Below are 21,595 nucleotides of genomic sequence, written 5' to 3'. Positions count from 1 at the left end.
TCCATACCAGTCTGTGTACATGTTCCGCAGTTAGCGGTACTCCTGCCCGTCCACCGTTATGCAACAGTGCTGAGCATCGTAAGTTACTGGCAGTTTAATTATTATAATGATTCAGGTCTCGCTTGAGCCGGTATATACCATATGATGACAAGAGTGTTCGATGGTGTAGAGTGCATCGATAAATAGAAGGTAGCTTTGAATTGGGCCCACTCGATTAATATAAGAATTACGATGAGTAATTACGAGATATGCCAATTTTTTGCACTTCCTTATCATATAATTTAATAACTTCTTAAATGGTCAGAGAGTCCCGCAGAAATAGAATTTCCAGCGAAGTATAAGAAATTAATTCGAGTAATTGAACGTTTCCCTATTTCCTGAAATTTAACAAAGGTAAACATAACAGCCCTTCTCGACTTTCGAAAAAAGGGCAGTCCTAACTGTCCAATAAACCATTATTATTTAATTATTTCATGGTTGAGGTACTATGCTACAAGCAGGAAGGTCGCGGGTTCAAGTCCCGTATATGTCTTTTTTTTTTTCCAATTTACCTAATCCTTCAAGCCGCATTATGGCGCTGGGGTCGACTCAGCCTCTTAACAGAAATAAGTACCAGTAATATTCTTGAGGGTAAAGGGCGGCCGGCGCGTAGGGTTGACAACCTTGCCGCCATCTTTGAGCCGATTGTCTAGAAAATGTGGGCACCTCAACATCTCGCAATCCAATGGGCCTCCACGTCCTGTTACAGGGATAATTTTACTTTTATTTTACTTCAGATCGGTAAACATAAGAGTAGTTTAAAATTTTTGAGTGACGTGTAGGACCTATTGGACTCATCCTTTAAATCCAGTGGTTAATACGCGTACCACTTGCTACAACATAGTACTGTATTCTGCCCTCACAGTGTATTTGTATATTTAGTGTGGTTCTCACAATAAACAACGATTATTTCCTTAAAGAGTATTAACCAGTTTGTCTTTGTGGCGGACACGTAGTGTTTCTTATGAGGTACAAAACAAATTCTTATATACTATTTAGAGAGTATTCAATCTTTGGAGCGTTAAAATTGTTAAAAAACCACAAATTAGAGTCCTACTTTAACAAGAGTCCCCAGTATATTTTACACGAATATTTCTGACACGCTAAAAGAGAAGTGGTTAAGCAAACTTTCATAAAACTACACGTATATGGGATAAATCCGCCATTTACTTTATGCCAGCAGTTTGTTTGTTGGTGATAGGATGTCAGACGTAATAGTAAGAGGTTACTGCTGTAATACCATTGTTCTGAATATTCCAGCTTAAAACAGGATAAAATTTGTGTTAGGCAGTACAGCTGCTACGAGGAACTAGAACGTTTATTCGATAAACACCCTGATACCATATGAATATATTGTTCGGAGATTTCAATTCCAAAGGAAGCAGGGAAGACATTCGACAATTGGAAATGCAACATTACACGACATTAGTAATCATAATGGAATTAGGGTAGCCGGTCACGGTAGCCGAGCGGTCTAAGGCATGCACTGTCTTCGCTCGCTCGGAAGCCGGGCTCGTGGGTTCGAATCCCACTCAGGACATGGATGTTTGTGTGCGTTTTTCTGTGTTTGTCTACAGGTAGAGGCCTTGCGACGAGCTGATCACTACCGTATGTAGTCCTACCGTATGTGTAAGAACTAGAAAAACCGAAGTGAACGGAGTTCATGGAGGTAGGCCTAGGCCCACTGGGGCTGTAGTGCCAAGGAAAAAAAATGGAATTAGGGTAGTAACTTGGACACACACAAAAATCTGATTGTCAAAAGCATAATATTCCCACGTCGTAACATTCATAAATTTAATTGGGCATCTGATGGAAAGACCTACAGTAAAATTGACCATACCTTGATACATTCATCCCAGAACTTTTTGTCTTCTCGTCTGCAGTCTAAAACATAAAAATTAGAATATAAAAACTATAATTTTGCCTGTGGTTCTGTATATGTGTGATACCTGGTCTCTCACATTAATGGAGGAACATAGTTAGAGGGTGTTTGTGAACAAGGTGTCTAGGAGAATGCTACAATATAGACCAACGAGAGATGAAGTGACGGGAGGTTGGAGAAAACTGCATAGGAGAAGCTTCATAACTTGTACTCTGTCAGGTTAAATTAGAATGACGAAATCAAGGAAGATGAGATGGACAGGGAATGTAGCATAAATGGGGTGAAGGGGAATGCATGTAAGATATTGGCGGGAAACCCCGAAGGAAATAGTCCACTAGGTAGAGCAAGACGTAGGTGGATGGATAAGTTTAAGATGGATCTTAGAGAGATAGAATTGGGTGGTATGGACTGGACTGGGACCAGTGGAAGGCTCTTGTGAACACGGTAATGGACTTTCAGGTTCCATAAATTGCTGGGAAATTCTTGAATAGCTGCACAACTGGCGGCTTCTCAAGAAAGACCCAGTTCCAGTTACTCATGACTGATCTTCCCTGTATAATGAAAGTCTGTTGATGCTGATGCCGAGTGCTCGAATGTTGCTGTATCATGAGCCATAGATTGATCTGCTCCTTCTGGGTACATTAAGAAAGATACATAGTCTCCCTGATTTTACGTCAAATTAAAATTTTATGTTAAAAAGAAAAATAATTTTTGTAATCGTTTGAATAAATTTAGACTGAGTTTTATGTTAGGTTTTTCTTTTTACTACACACTTTCTAAAAAGCCATAAAGTCTGGCAGATTTCATTTGGTCTAATTCGTCGACGACAGTTTAAAATCTCACTCCAAGTAAATTTGGAAAACTGAATTCAAATTTATGAAACGGATACTGGTTTAATATGGTTTGATAGAAATGGGACTTTGTAAGAGAAATCCTGTGATATTGCTAAGAATTTTTAAAAATCTTTTCAGTCTNACTATAAATGCCTCTGATGATGGCTCCGTGGTGAGCCGAAACATGTAAGGCAGGTGGTGACGAGGTGGAAAACTTAAAAAGTGTCACATTTGACGGAAGGAACTTGATTGTTAATTAAAATTTTACCTTTAGATGGAAAAGGTCCAAAGCCATTAATTCTACTGTTACTTTCCTTCAGTTTGTTACCTATTTAATTGTTCACCAGGTCAAACTGATTTTAAATAGTTTTCCGCAGTATTCCGCTCTGTCTGCTTCTCCATAACCGTAATTATGTATTACCTTCCAGTTATGTAAACTTGTGTAACAGTTACCTAACAGACACACTGTCTGATGTACGTTATTCTGACGCACTATCGTGTCCTTTTATTTTATTTTCAGTCATACTTCAAGGATCAGTCCATTACTCCTTTAATGTTTTTTGTAATGTTATTAATAACTCTGTTCTTTCTTCTGATGTCCTTGAGGCCTATGAAGCTATTAATTCTCCTAGTGTTTGTTTGTCTTTGCAGTCGGATATTCATTATGTACGCGATTTTTTTCCGACTAATTTTATGACGATTAATTTTGGTAAAATTAAGGATTATTTTTACCGAGTAAACGAACATGCCAAAATACTAATAAACGTTTAAATTTTTTCCTGTATTGCGCAGCGATTTTAATAAGGTTTTGCTGAACAAAGTTTCATCTTTACGCCGATTTTCTTTTTCATAAGCAACAAAATGTCTAGAATTATTTCGAAAGTCACTTTTCCGCTTTACGTTATAGACGGCTTGCTGATGCCCTGTTTCGCTTGATCATACCTGAGCTTGAGTATGCTTCTGTCGCTCGGGACCCTCGGGACGCCCAGGACTATTACGATTACTGTTGTCAGTAAACCTCGGGCATACAAAGAGAATTTTGCAGCTCTTTGTCACAATAAATTTTCCTAATCATTATAACTTAACTAGCAGAATTAGATTTGGAGACTCCGTATATTACGCGTGACTGACGTATTTTATTTTAATCGTTTCTTGCATTCTGCTGTGTGTTTAGTTAATAGTAGAGTGAATTTACCCACTACACAACACGTTTTTTATTATCACTACATGTTTCGACCACAAGAGGTCATCCTCACGTGTATGAACACGGCTGTATCCATCACGACAACGATCATAACAGATCCAGCAGCATCAGAGAACGCGGAAGAACAGCGAGACCTCACAAACAAGTGAAAGTGCAACCAATAACATAAGTTGAACTTTAATTAACGAACTTTTAACCAATAATAATAATAATTAAACTGGTTAAAAAAGAACTAGACACAGTTGTGAGCGTAAGTAAAATGAGACTGTAAAACAGGTGAAAGTGTAAACAGTGACATGAATTGATCTTCGATTCACGAACTTTTAACTCTTAACAATTAAATTAGAATAATAATTTTAACCTGTGTTTTATAAAAAGAACTCGATATATTAGTGAGCGTAAATCTGGATAAGATACAGGGTCGAATGAGTGAAAAGTGAATGTGACCGCGTGTAATTATACAGCCGTGTTCATACACGTGAGGATGACCTCTTGAGGTCGAAACATGTAGTGATAATAAAAAACGTGTTGTGTAGTCGGTAAATTCACTCTACTATTGGGATATTTCATATTGAAGTAACATTTATGATGATGCTAAAACTGATCCTCTGTTGATATTAATGTTCCTGTTTGGAACATATGTAATTTTTCCATATTCATTTGCACTTCATGCTTCCGTTCTTCAGCTGTATGTGTTTCTGCTGCAAATGTAATATGAAAATAGATATTTTAGAAAAGTATGTTTAAATTTAAACAACTTTAATAGGTTCAGCTTTTTAAATTCTTTATTCTTTTTGTTGTTTTTTTGTTTGTTTTACTGCCTCTGAAATGTATACTGGTTTACTCTGCATAGGAATATGACTTCATGTATTCAGTGATTTTATTTGTCCATATTAGGAAACGAAACCAGTAGCTTGTGCAGGGCTGCAATATTTTCTCAAAGCAGGTTTTATGTTTCAAATTTACCACTGGGTGCATTTTTCGGATATGTTTCAAAATTTTAGGACTTATATTTAACATGCTACTATATGCGGTAGGTTTCTGTGTAGTGCAGGATGAGGCAGTCGGTGGCTCCCATAATCTTCAATTTCCTATGAGGCCTTCGTGTTTGCCAACTTCTGTGTTTTTCAGGAACATAAAATCGCAGTTTCCAAAGCATTGCGTTAACCACTTTGCGCGTTTTGGTCACTCTCGAGGTTATGACATATTCATAACAAGTTTAGAATACACATTTAAACATTTCATACACGAGTGGATTCACACTCATTCACCAAACAATTCCAAATAGTTTAAACCAACGTCTGCCTGCCAGAAACTGATGCCAGCTGTTTTATGGGACAGGAATTCATGCAGCAAGGGACCACAATGACGTCAGAAGCATACTACGAAACACTAAAAAAAAACTGAGTAGGACCGGCCATTCAGAACAAAATGCGTGGAATGCTGACATACGGTGTAGTGTTACTCCATGACAATGCTCGTCTGCATACAGCTGCTCACACTCGAGCACTGCTGGAGCATGTCAACTGGAGTTGTTTGAATACCTTTCTTACAACCCTTATCTCGCTCCGAGCGACTACGACCTGTTTACCTACCTGAAAAGCTGGCTGCGATCACAGCGCTTCAACATCAATGAGAAGTCGTTGGAAGGTGTCAAATTGTGGCTAAACTCACAGGCGGCAGACTTCTTTGACACAGGAATACACAAACTTGTTCTCCTATATGACAAATCTCACAATTTCAGCAGTGACTATGTTGAGAAGTAGCTTAAATATGTACGCATTTTTTTCTACACAATTAATTTTTTCTCATTGCTTATTTTGTTAACAGCTCACCGGGCATTTCTATCCGAGTAGCCCCCTATACTTGCATGTCATAAAACTGAATGTAAAATTAAAGTTGTCTCTGTGCTTAATTAATTAAGCATCTTAACATGAATAGGCAAGAGAGAGTGAATATATAGCTCCTCCATTCTTCGACTCGGTAACAGATGAGGATGAGTGGTGAGCTTCACGCCCAGGCTGCTTTACCTCCGAGAAAAGTGGCACCGGCACCCATTCGATAAGAGGCTGGGCGGACCCCAGATCCGTTATAAACTCTGTGGAGAAGAGAAAATCTCTCGGTCCGACCGTTCAGCCGGTAGCCAGTCGCTATATCGACTGAGCTACCTCAGCCCTCATTCTGAAACTGAATCTTATAATTATTGTGTGAACAACTAAATATATTTATTATATTAGTGTGAAATAAGATTTTGTGCAATGCATAAAAAATATTATAGTACACAGCTTTAAATGCGGTATAGCTTTGTGATTGTAACTTTTTATTATTCTTTGCGTTACAGACTAGTAATTTATGTAGTACGAATAACAAACAAATGATTTTTATTAAAGTTGATTTTTCATCGAATACATAGACAATTTTCACTATGAAAGAAGTACATACATACTCTTAAGTAGCGTGTTTATGAAATATGTCATATTTAGATGTGATACGAATTCACCAGAGAAAATTCCATTCACTAAAATTCTATTCAAGTATATTCATATAGAGGTGAATATAAGGCTTTGTTACACTGTAAATTCGAAATGTTTTTGCATTGATTTTTATATATCATTCTGATTATTGCGACAAAAACATTCTGTGAAATTTTCGGTATATTTGCCGTCGACATAAATGTAGATCTTTCTCAGGATTCCGTGGATACAAATGATTATGCAACAATTTGGGATAGTAGAAATGTATTTTTTTTTGCGTCACACTAGCTACGTCGTAGTGCTGGTGATAACAATTTTCGATAGCAGACAACACCAATGACGAAGGTGAATTTCAAGTGTGCTTGTAAAGGGTATACTTGTATTTTGCTTGTATCTTAGAGTGTTGATAGAAATTATTTTTAATTAATTATTTTGGAAAAATAAAAAAATTCCATTCATTAAAACCCATGATGAATCTTTCTACATACAATACAACTATCAGTGACCAGTGAAAATACGGTTTTGGAACTGGCTAGAACGTTAAAAGTGAAAATAACAGGGTTCATCGAGCCAAGAACTTATACTAGAAACGGTGGTAGTGAGTGTAGACTTCTGATACAGTTACATGCACGCAAGTGTTTTTCTTAATTGAAGAGTTTACACATGCTATGTACTTGCCATGAGTCCAATGTTTACACCACACTTAACTCAGCTGTAGGACTTGGAATCAATATCATAATATTTACAAACAAATTAGATAAACAATCGCCATACTTTTGGATTTAGGTAAGTTCAAAATCCCCATGGCCCAGAAAACCACGAGTTAGTAACTTACGTTCTGTGCAACTTAGCTAGGTTTCTTAGACACTCTTTTTTTTTAATGCTTCTGTTGTGGGACTAAGTCCCTTGCACTGCGGCCATTTCTGGCCTATTGTACCAACCCCAGATGATAGGTGAGGATGATTGTGGAGCAATTGGTGGAATGAAGATTGGCAAGGGAAACCAAAGTACTCTGAGAAAACCTGCCCAGCACCACTTTGTACACCACAAATCCCACTTGACCAGACCCGGGATCGAACCCGGACCGCCGCGTTAGAAAGCCAGCGACTAACCGCTTGAGCTATGGCGCGGCCTTAGACACTTTTTCTAAATAACTTTCTTCATTTTGTTAGTAAAACAAAATCTGTTTCAACAACCCTCGTTTTGTGGCTACAAAATGTAACAGTAGTTTGTAGTCTAGACAGCAACAAATGAAACATATTCAATTATTTCTTAAGCATTAACTAAAATGTTCAAAGAACTGAGTCATAATTGGGAAGTTAGTAGTAACTTAGCTAGTCCTGAAATTCTCCGCATTTTGTGGAATCCCAAGATACTTGTATATTATGATATTCGGAAGAGCCATCAAGTTGTCTCTGCCTTGGGCCTGGAACACTCAGTCCACAGTCTCACATCCGCCTCCTTAAAGTTGCTTTAAGAATGTCCTTCCACCCGTCCGCAGTTGCAACATCCTGGGACAGTGAAGTTTATTTCTTCATGCATTGCCACGGCTGAGTAATCCAGTCATTATGTGTAAATGACAGTCATGTTGTTCTGGACTCGAAATTAAATATGCATGCATTTGGTATACATTTGAATGCATCTCAGACTTCAGTATTTTCTGTCGGCGTCCGTGTGATATTATTTACTCGTATGTATTAGAGTGTCTGTTAATAAAATTGGAATTGGAATTTTTAATTTATATGTAGGCCCACATTTTCTTAATTATTGGAAGTGTTTAGCGAGGCCCACGCAAGCTTATCCCCAATTCCATACTTCTCTAGGAACATTTTTTAACTCAGCAAGGCTACCGTATCACTGTATAATATCAGTAATATAAATATAAAACAATAAGCTTTTATGATTGTATTAAGTGTTCAACAAAATTAACTTAAGCGTAATATTCTAAAAAATTAAGTCCGATTCAATAAAAAAACGAAGTATATATATTGTATATAAATGATATACAATTATCTAGAACAATCCTTTGGATTCTGTCATTTCTTTTTGCTTAAGTCCGTGGCGTTGTAATTCCCAGTGATTTAGTACATCACCGCTCACTTCTTTTGAAAAGATTTTCATTTTGTTACATTTCTCTTGTCTTGTTCTTCATGTTGATAATTTTGATGATTATGATGGCTTTCTGTAGCCTTAAAGTTTGGAAAATCATATGAAAGCTGACCTCTCCCAACAATGACAGTGAGTTTACTGAGCAAATGTCATGTCAAAATGAATGTAATATCCGGCGTAGCTTCATCGAGACAATGCCAAGAGGAGTTTCTGCTCCCTGCTCCTTGCTTCATGCTGATGTATTCACGTTTATGGACCTCAGAATAATTGGGAATAAACCACACTTTAGTTTAGACAAGAAGGCTCTTTCAGGCTTGTAGATTGGGTACAACACTTGTCAGGCCACCTTTTCTGAAGCAGGGGGTTCCACCCACCCTCCAAACGCAACTTCTATTTCTTTGGCTACTGCAAGTGACAGCCGGTCTTGGAAGGGTGCAGCCACAACCTGTACGGAATAAAAGAGCATAGCAGGGTGATTTATTACAACCAGTGATGGGTTATATTTTGCAAGAAGTTTAAAAACTACGACAATATTACTTACTTCTTATATTACGTAATGGGACAGATATGAAGGATCACAAACAATATGCATTGTAGTTCGACAGGTGCCTGTTATAACAACCAGAGAGTCTAATTACTTTTGCATAGCCTCCGAGTACTCTAATATAATACCAGTCAGCAAATTGACTCCTTTCTGGCTTTACGACCGCAATTCTGTTTCCAGGGCAGGCATGGCCTTACTCTCGGTCATTAAGCCTAGAGCAGCCTAGAAGACGTATCAGCTCCCTACACAAATGACATGGTAATTTTTTTCCCAAGGAATAAATCAGCCGGATCGTGAAACTGCCCATTCACTTTCATGTAGTTTCGAGCTTAGGAATGAGTGGAGTTTCATCTCCACGCTGCCAGTGTATAGTACTCAGGCACAAGTTTAACCTTACATTTAACTTTTAATACAGTAGATCCATGACAGAATTATAAGTATCAGGCTGCGGTATTCTGTCTGACAAGAGGCGGTCAAGGACGCGTAACCATGATTGCAAGCTGTACAGGGAAAGCACACAAAGTCCAATGACACGAAATTCTTTTCCAACAAGTTGTCCAGAGAGAATAGAAGAGGCTGCCGTGTGATATTATCTGGTGCACACGACCTGATTCATAGTACGTCCATATTTACGTGTATATATTATATATTGTGGTGGTGTGCAGAAAAATATTCTGCACCCTTAAAACTTCAAATTCTTTAAATATTTACTTTCATATATATTACTGCGATTAGGCCTAAATTAATTATTGATTTATTAGAAATAAAAAAAGCCATCTATCCAGAGGTCTCTACTAAGCTTGGCAATCAGTCCTTTGTTTCAGAAAATAGTTAGGATATGAGAAGGGAATTAAGAAAAAAATATTTACCTGAATTCCAATCGGCAGGCCTTGTTTATTCATGCCAACATGGCAATTCGTGACTGGCAATTCCAGTGCGTTCATTATCATCGTGTACGAGAGATTTAACATTTTGTAGTAAGATTCGAGATGAAAGTTAGCGCAGTCGATAAACGTAGGGTACAGAAATACGCCGTTGTTCCCAAGCAGTTGCTGTGAAAATACACATAATTATTTTTTCCAGCACAAATGACTCTTGAAATGATCTGAATACGGAATTAATTTGTGCTACGTTGTGCTGAGAGTCAATGAGAACTGCCTACATGTTAATTGAGGTTAAAGGTTTACAGAGCCTAAAGCTACATATTGAGTGGGCCCACTTGAACAATCTGAAATAAGGGATTTGATAATACAGTGTGTCCGTAAATGACTGATACATTTTCGGGGATAAAATACGAGGAAACTACAGAGCACACCCATATATAACCGGTATCATTAAGTAAAGTAAAGCTATTCCTGTAACAGGCCGTGAAGTTCCATAGGGTTGTGAGACATTGAGGGTCCCACATTATCTAGACAATCGGCTCAAAGATGGTGGTAAGTTTGTCAGCCTTACGCGCCGGCCGCGCTTTACTCCCCAGTAAATTTATTTAATTAATTCCTGGTACTCATTTCTGTTAGAGGCTGAGTCGACCCCACGGCCATAGTGCGGCTGGAAGGATTAGGTCAATTGAAAAAAATCCAATGACCTCATCGGGACTTGAATCCATGACCTTCCGGCTTGTAGCATAGTGCCTCAACCAACTACGCTACCGCGTACCCCACCGGTATCAGTTGAAAGTCAAATTCTCAGAGATTTCAAAATTGGCAGTATATCTCCATCTTATTTATCTTTACCGAAAAATTCCGTAATTTTAAGAAATGATGTCTCCCGTACGGAAGAGCTGTAATACTTACCTCGGAATAAAAAAATTACCGACACTCTGTATAACAATTTATTAAACTTCGTGATTCGTGTTAATTCTTATTAAATTTGTTAAATTGAGTGAATTGTACAAATGTTCAATATTTAATGCTTTTCTTTCAGTACAGAAATGTGTATTCTTTTTTAAACTCTCAGTTGTCAGGCCTAATATGAAGCAGAGTAAAAACGGGTGTGCTAATATCAAGAACTTAAAAATGTTGGTTACTTAACTGTAAGAACTTACAGAGAATTCCTTCTTGAGACTTTCATTCCTGTTTTTCAGCTTTTGAAGTTTTGCTGTGGGAATTAAGAGGGATAGCTTTTTCAGTATTGCATAACATATCGTAGTGAATGTACAGTCTGATAGACAAGTGCAGAACCTCAGCAGATCCATGAAGATGCTCCCCCATGGCTGCGTGATCGTGGAACAGAGAGAATAAAATGACATTACTGATCCAAATCTTATAGCTTCAAAACCTTCCTAAGAATGTTTGTGCGGAGAACGTGTACAAATGCCAATTGCCGTCGAATGTTTTAATTGTAACGATTATAATCGTTTGCTTCTTAATGTAACATGCAGTTCCATCAACTGACTTTGATGTAATTTTCTTGTTATCACAACCAAATTAACAGAGTAAAAGAACAAAATGCTGAAGTAACATACGCTACTTCATGCGGTAAATATTCTGACATATTTAGGAGGTGCCCATCTCATATCTCGGTCGGGGAACCTACGATCCTGACACAAGGTTTTCGTGCTTACATTGAAATAGGCCACAACCGCTTCCCTCCACATTAATTCCAATTATTCTTGCATTAATCATCCTTCCATTAGGCGCTGTATAGTGTCCGATACCGACAGCGTCGTGACAACAAAATAAAAACTAGAGACTTGGATGTCTTCCATTAAACAGGGATTCGTAAGTTTGGAACTACAGCAGCGGATGTAGAGTTCGGGGGGTTGCGTATAGCAAAGATTCAAATTATGCTCCGTTTATACCACGCTTAAAACAAACACGTAGACCTACGTTTCTAAAGGTAGGTACAAATTAAAATTCACACCACTAAAATTGGTTTAGGTCTTTGGGACCCTGTGCTTATGTAATTATAGTTTAGCGTAGTTACAGTATGCTCCCTTATAGCATTTCCTGTAGAACATAGCGTAATGCTAACAGGAAATGCCACTATTTTCACTGTAAATCAACAAGAGTTCTGTTTAATACCTTCGTTATTGAACCTACTGACTGTTATCAGACTAAACGAATTCTATGGAACTTGCATACCTTAGGATGAACGTCCGTTCTGTGAACTGATGTAATGCCATTTAGTTGTATAATTATTGGGCCTGAGAGAGCGTTCGCATGTCTCATCTCCTTAATGTCAACCTGAAACATTAGTAGAGAGGGTATTATTTGATATACAGTAGATTGGTTCAAAGTATTTTATGAATGAAAACCAGAAAACTTGAACGGATACTGGAGATAAACTGAAGAATTTACAAATTGGACCAATTATTTATGCTGTAAGTTTGTTACTCAAACTTCATTTTGTGAAGATTCTAATTTAATTATACTGTTTATTTACCTTTGAGCTTTACATGGAATTCCTGAATTATTAATTTTCTTTAAGATATTCATTTGTTCCTTTAAGAAATATGCAGATGAGAAGTTAATTTCCGGATAGCAGAGCAGGTTGAAAAAGTGGAGGGGAACCATATCCTAAAGAGGGATTTCAATTATCGCCCGTTAGAAAAATAGAGATTCGAAAGTGGGACAGAAGGACTGATTGAACAAAAGAAAGTTAAGGAAACTGGAGACAGCAGATTTAATGACAGTGAAATTTGTCTGCTGGATTTAATAAACTCAACCAATAGAGTCTATACACACAACCTCGAAAATGTAGCGTCAAAATTTTACTTACAACTGTCAGTAAGCTGGATACGGTGTCTGTGATGACAACTAAGACAACTGTATCTAAAGTGTTAAGCAATTTTTCGGATATGATTTAGCACAGTCTAGGCTATATTTTTGCTATTTAAATTCATACATGCTTGTTTCTATTGAAAGTTAAATTAATTTTCAGTCACCTAAACTTTCTTTAGAATTAAATAGATTATTTCAATAATAGGAGTTGCTCTATTTTTTAAATTACTATAAGAGATAAATTACTTTTTACCTCCGAGGAACATAATTGTAATTTAAATGCTGAGCAGTTCCTTCTTGTAATCCCTGCGCCATTTTGGTAATACTGTGTACGTCTGGCTTTGTTAGTAGATGCAGACTCTCTCTTTGTCTTCAGATAGGAATATTCTCACCGTGTATCATATCGCAAGGAAATAGTACGCTGGTATGAAATAGGCCCAAAACTAATTCCACTGAGCTTGAGCCCTTCTTGAGAGATCGCCAGTCGTTAAGCTACTCAAGAATTATCTAACAATTTGTGGAATTCTAAGGTTCATTATCGTGTATATAATAGCCCTCCACTGGTCTCTATCATTAGATACATAAATCCAGTCCATAGCACTCTCTCCAATATCTCTTGAGATCCACATTGAAATATCTTCACATATATATCTAGGTTTTCATAGCAGGTTATGGGCAAATATAAAGGTAAATACGGATATGTGAGATCGCCAAGCGGCTGAAATGGTAGAGTTCAAGTTCACATTATTTGTATGAAAGGAAATATGCAAAATGTTTACAGGAATATCTCCGAAGATACAATAAACCCATACACAAGAAGGCGAACAAATGTGGTGCTATGAGATAAATACAATTTATTCTGTTTCATTTCCGATTAAATTGTCAAGCTAGAAGCATATTTAGAGGGGTAATTTCCACTCACCTTTTGTGCTACAATAGCGTGGGTTGTTTGTAGGTACTCCACAACTCTCGCTATGGCTTCCTTTATTTCTCTACTAACGCCGTTCGTTAGAACAGAGCCTCCATCATCTTGCATGTAGTAAACCTTAATCGTGCGGATATCGACCTGTTTGTTCAAAACAAAGGTGAAGAAGCAATTAATTTACGGGAGATTACACTTTCAGAATCATGTCATGCAGTTTTTAACGCTTCTCTGTATATGTGATTGTGATTAATCCTTTATATGCTTATGGGTACAGCCGGACACTGCTCGATGTCCGAGATACGTCGGTTACGGAAAGAAATTTCGACAGTGTTCTCTGCTGCTGTCTCGTTGCGAGTGTTTTCCATTTTTATTGGGCTTAATTTCTACTTCGACATGAGTGGCAGTGGTTGGGGTCGAACTCGAAATTGTTGAATACGAGGCTTGTCTGATTGTCTGTTTACTGGTAGGGTTGTGCAGATTATCTCCTTTCCCCTGGTACAGAGTTTTTAAATAATAAGGAATTTTAAATTTTGTATGTCATATTAAACCCCCATAAATTCTGAAGCTTTCAAACGTAATCCCAATTTCCTCTATTACATCTCTGTAAATTTTTCATCTTGGTCCTATCCCATTAACCAGTATTCATAACTTCATATCAGTTACCCAAAACCATAAAACCGTATAGCACACTATGAACTCTCAAGTGTCCAGAATTCATTTATAGAAATCTAGACACCATATGACAGGCAGGTAACTACTGGAAATTATTCTAAATTGATCTTCATGGTTTTCAGGGCAGTCTTTATGAACTACAATAATTTTTATTTTTGTCAGAATCCAAACAAAAGCTACAGTCAGTGAAACGAGATTGCTTAAGAAGGAAAACAAAATTAGCAGTTAAAATACGTTAATTTCTTCTGTGATGAGGTAAGTGACGAACTGAATTCCAAACTTTCGATGCGAGGCCATTAATGCAATTCAAGTCCTGTTATAGTTTTCGAATATTCGTACGTAGCTTCATTATTGGATATCCACTTTTCTGTCATAATTGACTAGATTCTGGATTTTGCACTTTAATAAATCTGAGAGCTTATTTGAAACACATATTGCTACAAAGTTCTCGAATACCTGCCACAATAATTTAACTATATTGCAGTTTCTACGTAATATATAAAATTTGGAAGAACGAAAGTTACCTTAAGCAACACCTAAAAGTATAGAAAAAACGAGTGTGTTTCTAATATTAAATTGCAGCATCCTGTTGCACGGAGTAAGTCTGAATTTGCGTTCCCTGTTTTGCCGTCTGTGTGCAATTTGTAAATAGTGTAAAATATTTCGGTGTAATCTTCGATAGGAGGGTTACATGGAAATTGCACATAGAAATGATAGAAGCCAAGGCCTTCAGAACATTTATTAGATTGTATTCCATATTCAAAAGTGAGCGATTAAACGCTAACATTAAACTGACCCTCCACAAAGTTCTCATTAGATCTGTAATGACTTATGCTAGTCCCGCCTGGGAATTCGCGGCAAATACCCATGTAAAGAAATTGCAGTGCCTACAAAAACAGGTTCTCCGCACCATTGGCAATTTTCCAAGGCACATACCGGTTCCCGACTTAAACATGGCTTTCAAAATTACGCACGTATATGATTATATAACAAAATTATGCAGGCAACAAGCAGAAGTCATACAAAATCTCGACAACGAATGCGTTCACAATACTGGACAAGGCGAAGCAGCCATAGAAAGTATAAGAGGCTTAAACTTGGAGGCGGTCAAGCATACGACCGTTCAAGTGTTTAGACTGCCGTCGTAGCGTAAGCTACTAGAAACAGGGCATAATCTGCTGTACTGAGCCTGGACTGACAGAAGCCCTGTATATATTTTATATACATTGATTAACATGCATTTTCCAACATTTTATGAAATCCGAAGGTTCATTGCCGTGTTCACAAGAGTCCTCCACTGGTCCCTATCCTGAGCCAGATTAATCCAATGCATACCATCCCGTCCTACCTCTCTAAGATCCATTTTAATATTGTCCACCCACTTACGCCTTAGTCTTCCCAGTGGTCTCTTTCCTTCTGGCTTTCCCACCTATATCCATTCCTTTTCTCCCATATTCGTGCTACATGCCCTGCCCATCTCCTCCTTGACTTTATCATTCTAATTTTACTTGGAGGAGAGTACTAGTTATGAAGCTCCTCATTTTACAGTTATAAACATACATAACATATAAAATGTAAATATCCTTCACATTATGACAAATGACTTACTACTGCAGACAATGACTCTAACAAAAGACATACCCGTCCTCTCGTCAGAGGTCCAATTGTCCCTGTGCTCAACTAATCAAGCATATGCCATGAAGATTTATGGGATGTGGATGTAGACACACGTTTTTCTCACCACGGTATTAGTTAAATAAATGGGTATTGTTATATTTTCTTAGTAATATAAGATCTAGTAATGCAAGTCACAAGTAAAGTAAAGTAAAGTAAAGATATCCCTGTAACAGGCCGTGGAGGCCCATAGGGTTGTGAGATGTTGAGATTCCCACATTTTCTAGACAATCGGCTTATAGATGGCGGCAAGGTTGTCAGCCCTACGCACCGGCCGCCCTTTGCCCTCAAGAATATTCCAAGAATATTCCTGATACTCATTTCTGTTAAAGGTTGAGTCGACCCCAGGGTCATAGTGCGGCTAGAAGGATTAGGTCAATTGAAAAAAAATCCAATGACCTCATCGGGACTTGAACCCGCGATCTTCCGGCTTGTAGTGTAGTGCATCAATCGACTACGCTACTGCGTGCCCCCATTCAAGTAGCAGTTACACCTCTGAAATAAGACTTAAAATTCAAAAGTAAATAAAATATTTCTCTACTTACTCTCAGAAATCTGGAGGTAAAAATAATATAATACCTCTCCATTTTCTGAAGCCAAAGTAACGCACAGATCCAGGAGTTGTTACGAGACATCTAATAGCCGTGAGCATAAATAACATTATTCTTTACCTTTTCATCTAATTGCAGTTTATCGGCATTTTCATGTGCTAGGACTTTCAGCATCGCTGCCAAATCTTCCGCGTACCGCGACATTGGACCAATGGTGAAAAACCTACCCCAGTTTTCGTCTGTTGAAGTAGGATTGTGACCCGAATGTGACACGACACCTGAAAACATAGGAATGTGATGTGTGTATGAATTAGAACATTTGAAAAGTGGATGATCTTAATGTAGATTTCATTCTTTCTTTACTAACGGTATGCTAGCAGACTAGAACCGTTTGCTAGGACCAAATTAATGGGATTATTTAATACCTTCATCAGCCGGTCACGATAGTCGAACGGCCTGAGACATGTACTGTCCTCAATTGCTCGGAATCCTGAATCGTGGGTTCGAATCCCACACAAGGCTTGGATGTTGGGTATGTGTGAGCGTTTATTCTGGGTTTGTGTTGTCCTGTGTTTAGGTAGAGGTCTTACGACGAGTTGATCACTTGTCTGAGGAGTCCTAGCGTCTGTGAAACTATCATGAAACTGAAAAATCAGAGGCCAGGACCTAAGGGGACTGTAGAGCCAGTGGGGAAAAAAAATAGTACCTTCAGCAGGCACTTTTGAAATTTTCACACCATGTTTCAAAGCCATGGCTTCGCTTCAAGTAGAAAATTTATACAAAATACCACTTGTTAGTAACTTAGTCTAAAGTAATACAAATATAAGAATATCCGACGCCTAGAGTCATGGCAGAAGAATCTAAGATCTGTGCAGTCAATGACACTCTTAAAATATAATAGGCATTTGTATGTACTGTTACTGTATTATAACCACCAAGTGAATGGTCCCTTGAAGGCTTGTAGCAATATTCCTAGTAGGAGAGAATAAAATAATATTTCGACTTAACTTTTTGGGAGTATTTTTTTGAGAATTTATAAGAATATTGCTTGAACCCCCCCCCCCAATTCTTCATGGCCCTATAACACCATACAGCTGGAAGTATACGTGATTTCCAAATGTGTTCTCAGCCGTTCTACGTAGTCCTCCCCTATTTCGTCTCGGTTTTCTTTTATTGCAGATATAAATTTATATATGCAAACATCATTGCTTTACAGATGTATTGTATAATACCATAATTTTTCTCCATGTCTCTATGTAAATATTCTCCACGTGGAATTACAATTAAAGTTATAGGCGTCATTGAGATATATGCGAGAATCTATGTGGTATGTTCTGCAGTGATGAGAAATGCATAAAACATTTCAGTCAGAAGATCTGAATGAGAGATTCCACTAAGTGGACGTAGTCATAGATGAAAGAATAACATTGAAATGGTTTCTACGAATCAGAAAAATGGGTTGTAGTTTTGGGTGACTCTGTCTTAGGATGGGAAGTGGTGGAGAAGTAGGTAGCTAGATAGGTAGGTAGGTAGGTAGTTAGATAGGTAGATAGGGAAGCCCTGTGGACGTGGCAATGAACTTTCGGTTTCAAGAGAGATGAGGAAATTCTTAATCAACTAATCAACTCTAAATTTATTAAGAGTAACTGTGCTCCATGGATTTAGTTTTAACTTTCTTTATGACGTGTCATGGGACAGTTTTTAGACATTAAAAAATATTCTGTTTAAAATTATGGATTAAATTGTGCAGATAAGTATAACTGTTTGTTTCATCCTGTAACCTTTAGTGTGGATCAGTAATGTAACGTGGACGCCCAAAGCGTTTCTAGGCGAAGGCTCGATAAACACGTTTCCGTGAATACGCAACAATGGAAACTGTGTTCGCTGTTGGCTATGCTACAAGTAGTTGTTAAGTGACGCAATACTGTTGACAAAGGAGGAGAGTGTTTTCTATGTGGTCCGCTCCGCGACCGTTGCCCTGGTTCTGTAAACATGTTTCAACAAGAGAGGCTGTGTTTTCTGCGTGGTCAATGCGGAGGCTGTATAACGACAGTTACATGCATGACCGTCACCAAGACTGACTGACTGACCGACCGTCAGTCGTGATGTGACTTTGACTTCGACCTAACAAATTTAATTTTTTAGTGACAGCGACAAAGTGGAGAGTCCAGGAGAGTTCAAGGACGAGAATGGAGCATGAATTGTGAAGATTAACTGAGTACAGATTAAGACACGGGAGTACAGAGTGATTGTAGACAAGAAGCCGTCCTAGTGATTTGAAGTGATAGTGTCTATACTGAGATCCGTTGCTAGGAGACGACTAGTGAAGATATAGGATCCTAGTACGTATGCAACGGTGAATTGTCAAATATGTAATTCGGTGATAGTGCAATATTAATTGTAATTAAGAGAGATTGTAACCGAAGTGCCAATAAATCCAATCATCCGAACTAGAGCCCGTTATTCTCATCACGAGTACTGTCCTACACGTGACAGTATTTAATCGAAACATATTCGGTAATTCTGTAATTGAAACTTGCGAACAGGCAGGCAGACAAACGGGGACGCCTTTCCTTATATGCGTCAACTTCTTATATATTATGAAAGGAAAGAATGGGGTATATTTAAAACTTCTCCTGTTTTGAAAGTTTTATTTTATCTTAACTCGGCTTCTCAAACTCTCACAGTGGCCGCGCGGTCTAAGGAATGAACCGTCTTCGCCCACTCCAAGACTGGGATCGTGGTTTCGAATCCCATTCAAGGCATGGATATATTTGTGTGTGTTGTCCTGTGTGTAGGTAGCGGCCTTGCGACGGTTTGATCTCCGGTCCAAGGAGTCCTACCAACTGTGTAAGAAACTGAAAAAACGGCCAAGGTCCACAAGGGCTATAGAGCCATAGATAGATACATATTCTCCTCAAATGTGACCGACCTTGTAAGAAATTGGGGACTACATGACATGGATCTCATTAAGATACACAGATTTTATCTGTATATTTATTTATATGCTCATTCATTGAGTTCTAAGGAAAATAATATTAACTGTATGGAATGGGCAGTGTGATTAGCTTTTAAGAAGGAATTTATGAATATAATAAATTAGAATAATATCAAGGCCGGCGAGGTATTCAAAGTCGTAGAGGACAAGTTCGGGAAAAAATATTCCTCTGGGCTAGTTTACATCTTTCAAACCTTGTTTTAATGTGACCTACATACATGTTTAAAAGAGATTTGTATTTTGTTAGTGTCAGTGTATTCCCCTATATATGTTTTGAAAATATTCAAAGGGATTATTCCCGCAACATTTCTAACCTGGTGTTGGTTTGTGTGCGAAGATGCCAGTGAACGCTGCCGGAATTCGTAGGGATCCACCTATGTCCGAGCCCAGACCAATAACCGACCCAGCGGAAGCCAACAGGGCCGCCTATACAGTGGGACAAAAATTAAACAACGTTACAACCACATCATACAGCACAGGCGAAATCAATTGTGCATAGTTCAGTGTGTGGGTCACATTGGTATTATCATTTAATGGGCGAGAAAATCGAAAAAAAAAAAAAAATTGCTATGAAGAGAAACACAGAAGCTCTATTAGACGATACTAAATGTTCTAGTGTAGACATAAATTGAGAGAAAATTACGTAAAAGTAAGTAAATACAGTAAAGATACCCCTGTAACAGGGCGTGGAGGCCCATAGCGTTGTGAGATGTTGAGGTTCCCACATTTTCTAGACAATCGGCTCATAGATGGCAGTAAGGTTGTCAGCCTTACGCGCCGGCCGCCCTTTACCCCCAAGAACATTCCAAGAATATTCCTGGTACTCATTTCTCTTAGAGGCTGAGTCAACCCCAGGGCCATAGTACGACTTGAAGGATTAGGTCAATTGAAAAGAAAAACCAAGAACCCACGACATTCTGGTTTGTAGCATATTGCCTCAACCAACTACGCTACCGCGTGCCCCCTAGAGAAAATTACGTATATGTATTTAAGCAGGACAAATCTCTAAAGGGAGTTCATATATCCTTGGAAAAGTTCAAATACTTGCCCACGGCAGTAATAAATCAGAATCGGTATTCCAGAAGAACTTAAGAACATATTAGTTCAAGCATTTTGTTTTCCGACAACGAAGGGAAATTTACAAATAAGAAGTTTCTTTATTTAGTGGGTACGAGATTTTGTCTTCTAGAACATCTCTTTTATTATAGTAGACGAAGCTGTATTGAGGCTTCTTGAATCTTTAGCTGTCGTTCATTCTACGCATTCTCTGTTATTAGTATTGTCGATAGCAACATTAATTATTCATTCGTTCATTTATTCATCAATGGCTCTACAGCCCTTTGTTGAGCCCTGGATTCTTCATTAGTTCCGTAATCTTATTTACACAGACGGTAGGACTCCTCGGACTAGTGATCAGCCCGCCACAAGGCCGCTACCTACACACAGGACAACACACACACTAATGGAATAACTGGGAAGGGATGTTCTCCATGCTGTCCGCGACAGCTGCGTGACGCAACAATAGAAGAACTATTGGGAGAGGTGTTTTCTGTGCGGTCTTTGCCGAGGTGTTACAAAAGGGACAGGTATAGTATAGTTAGTTGTGAGACAATCTCCAGGCAGTAAAGACGTGAACACGAAAACTGAGGAAGCTACGGCATTGAAGCCGTTACCAGGCGACAACCGGCGAAGATACGGCAGACTGAGGAAAGTTGGTGCGCCTGTAGTGAATTTTAGAATGTGTGAATTAGCGAGAGCTCTATAAGGTACTTAAATTTACGATCTGTAAGTGTTCAATACATCCAATTACCAATCCAAACCCCATCTAAAGTAACATACACACTGGACAGTATTATGTTGGGCATAGTATTTTATGGGGTAGTTATAACACACAAGCTTTCAGATGCTGAATTTTCGTTCTTCGTTAGGCGCAAGGGGGGAAGGAAAAATCCTTCGGGAACATTT

General features: G+C 38.3%; 1 protein-coding gene and 1 long non-coding RNA gene across 2 annotated transcripts in view; one reads left to right on the top strand and one right to left on the bottom strand.

Moving 5' to 3' along the window:
* The window catches only part of LOC117282938, a 71,109-nt gene continuing 49,514 nt past the window's right edge, over positions 1–21,595 (top strand). Inside the window, exon 1 of the long non-coding RNA XR_004513889.1 lies at positions 1–78. This is a non-coding gene — a long non-coding RNA (uncharacterized LOC117282938). The remainder of the gene's footprint in view (positions 79–21,595) is intronic.
* Positions 7,527–21,595, bottom strand: part of LOC111872255 (fatty-acid amide hydrolase 2) — a 31,261-nt gene continuing 17,192 nt past the window's right edge. The window contains exons 5-11 of the mRNA XM_023865966.2: positions 19,945–20,056; positions 16,753–16,910; positions 13,733–13,876; positions 12,172–12,273; positions 11,133–11,300; positions 9,955–10,137; positions 7,527–8,986 (exon numbers count right to left, since the gene is read on the bottom strand). Of these exons, the coding sequence (XP_023721734.1) occupies positions 8,879–8,986; positions 9,955–10,137; positions 11,133–11,300; positions 12,172–12,273; positions 13,733–13,876; positions 16,753–16,910; positions 19,945–20,056 (975 nt within the window). The 3' untranslated portion in view covers positions 7,527–8,878. The remainder of the gene's footprint in view (positions 8,987–9,954; positions 10,138–11,132; positions 11,301–12,171; positions 12,274–13,732; positions 13,877–16,752; positions 16,911–19,944; positions 20,057–21,595) is intronic.

This window comes from Cryptotermes secundus, unplaced genomic scaffold (assembly GCF_002891405.2).
Source record: "Cryptotermes secundus unplaced genomic scaffold, Csec_1.0 scaffold941, whole genome shotgun sequence".
NCBI classification, from domain to species: domain Eukaryota; kingdom Metazoa; phylum Arthropoda; class Insecta; order Blattodea; family Kalotermitidae; genus Cryptotermes; species Cryptotermes secundus.
This window is presented reverse-complemented; position numbering and strand designations above follow the sequence as displayed.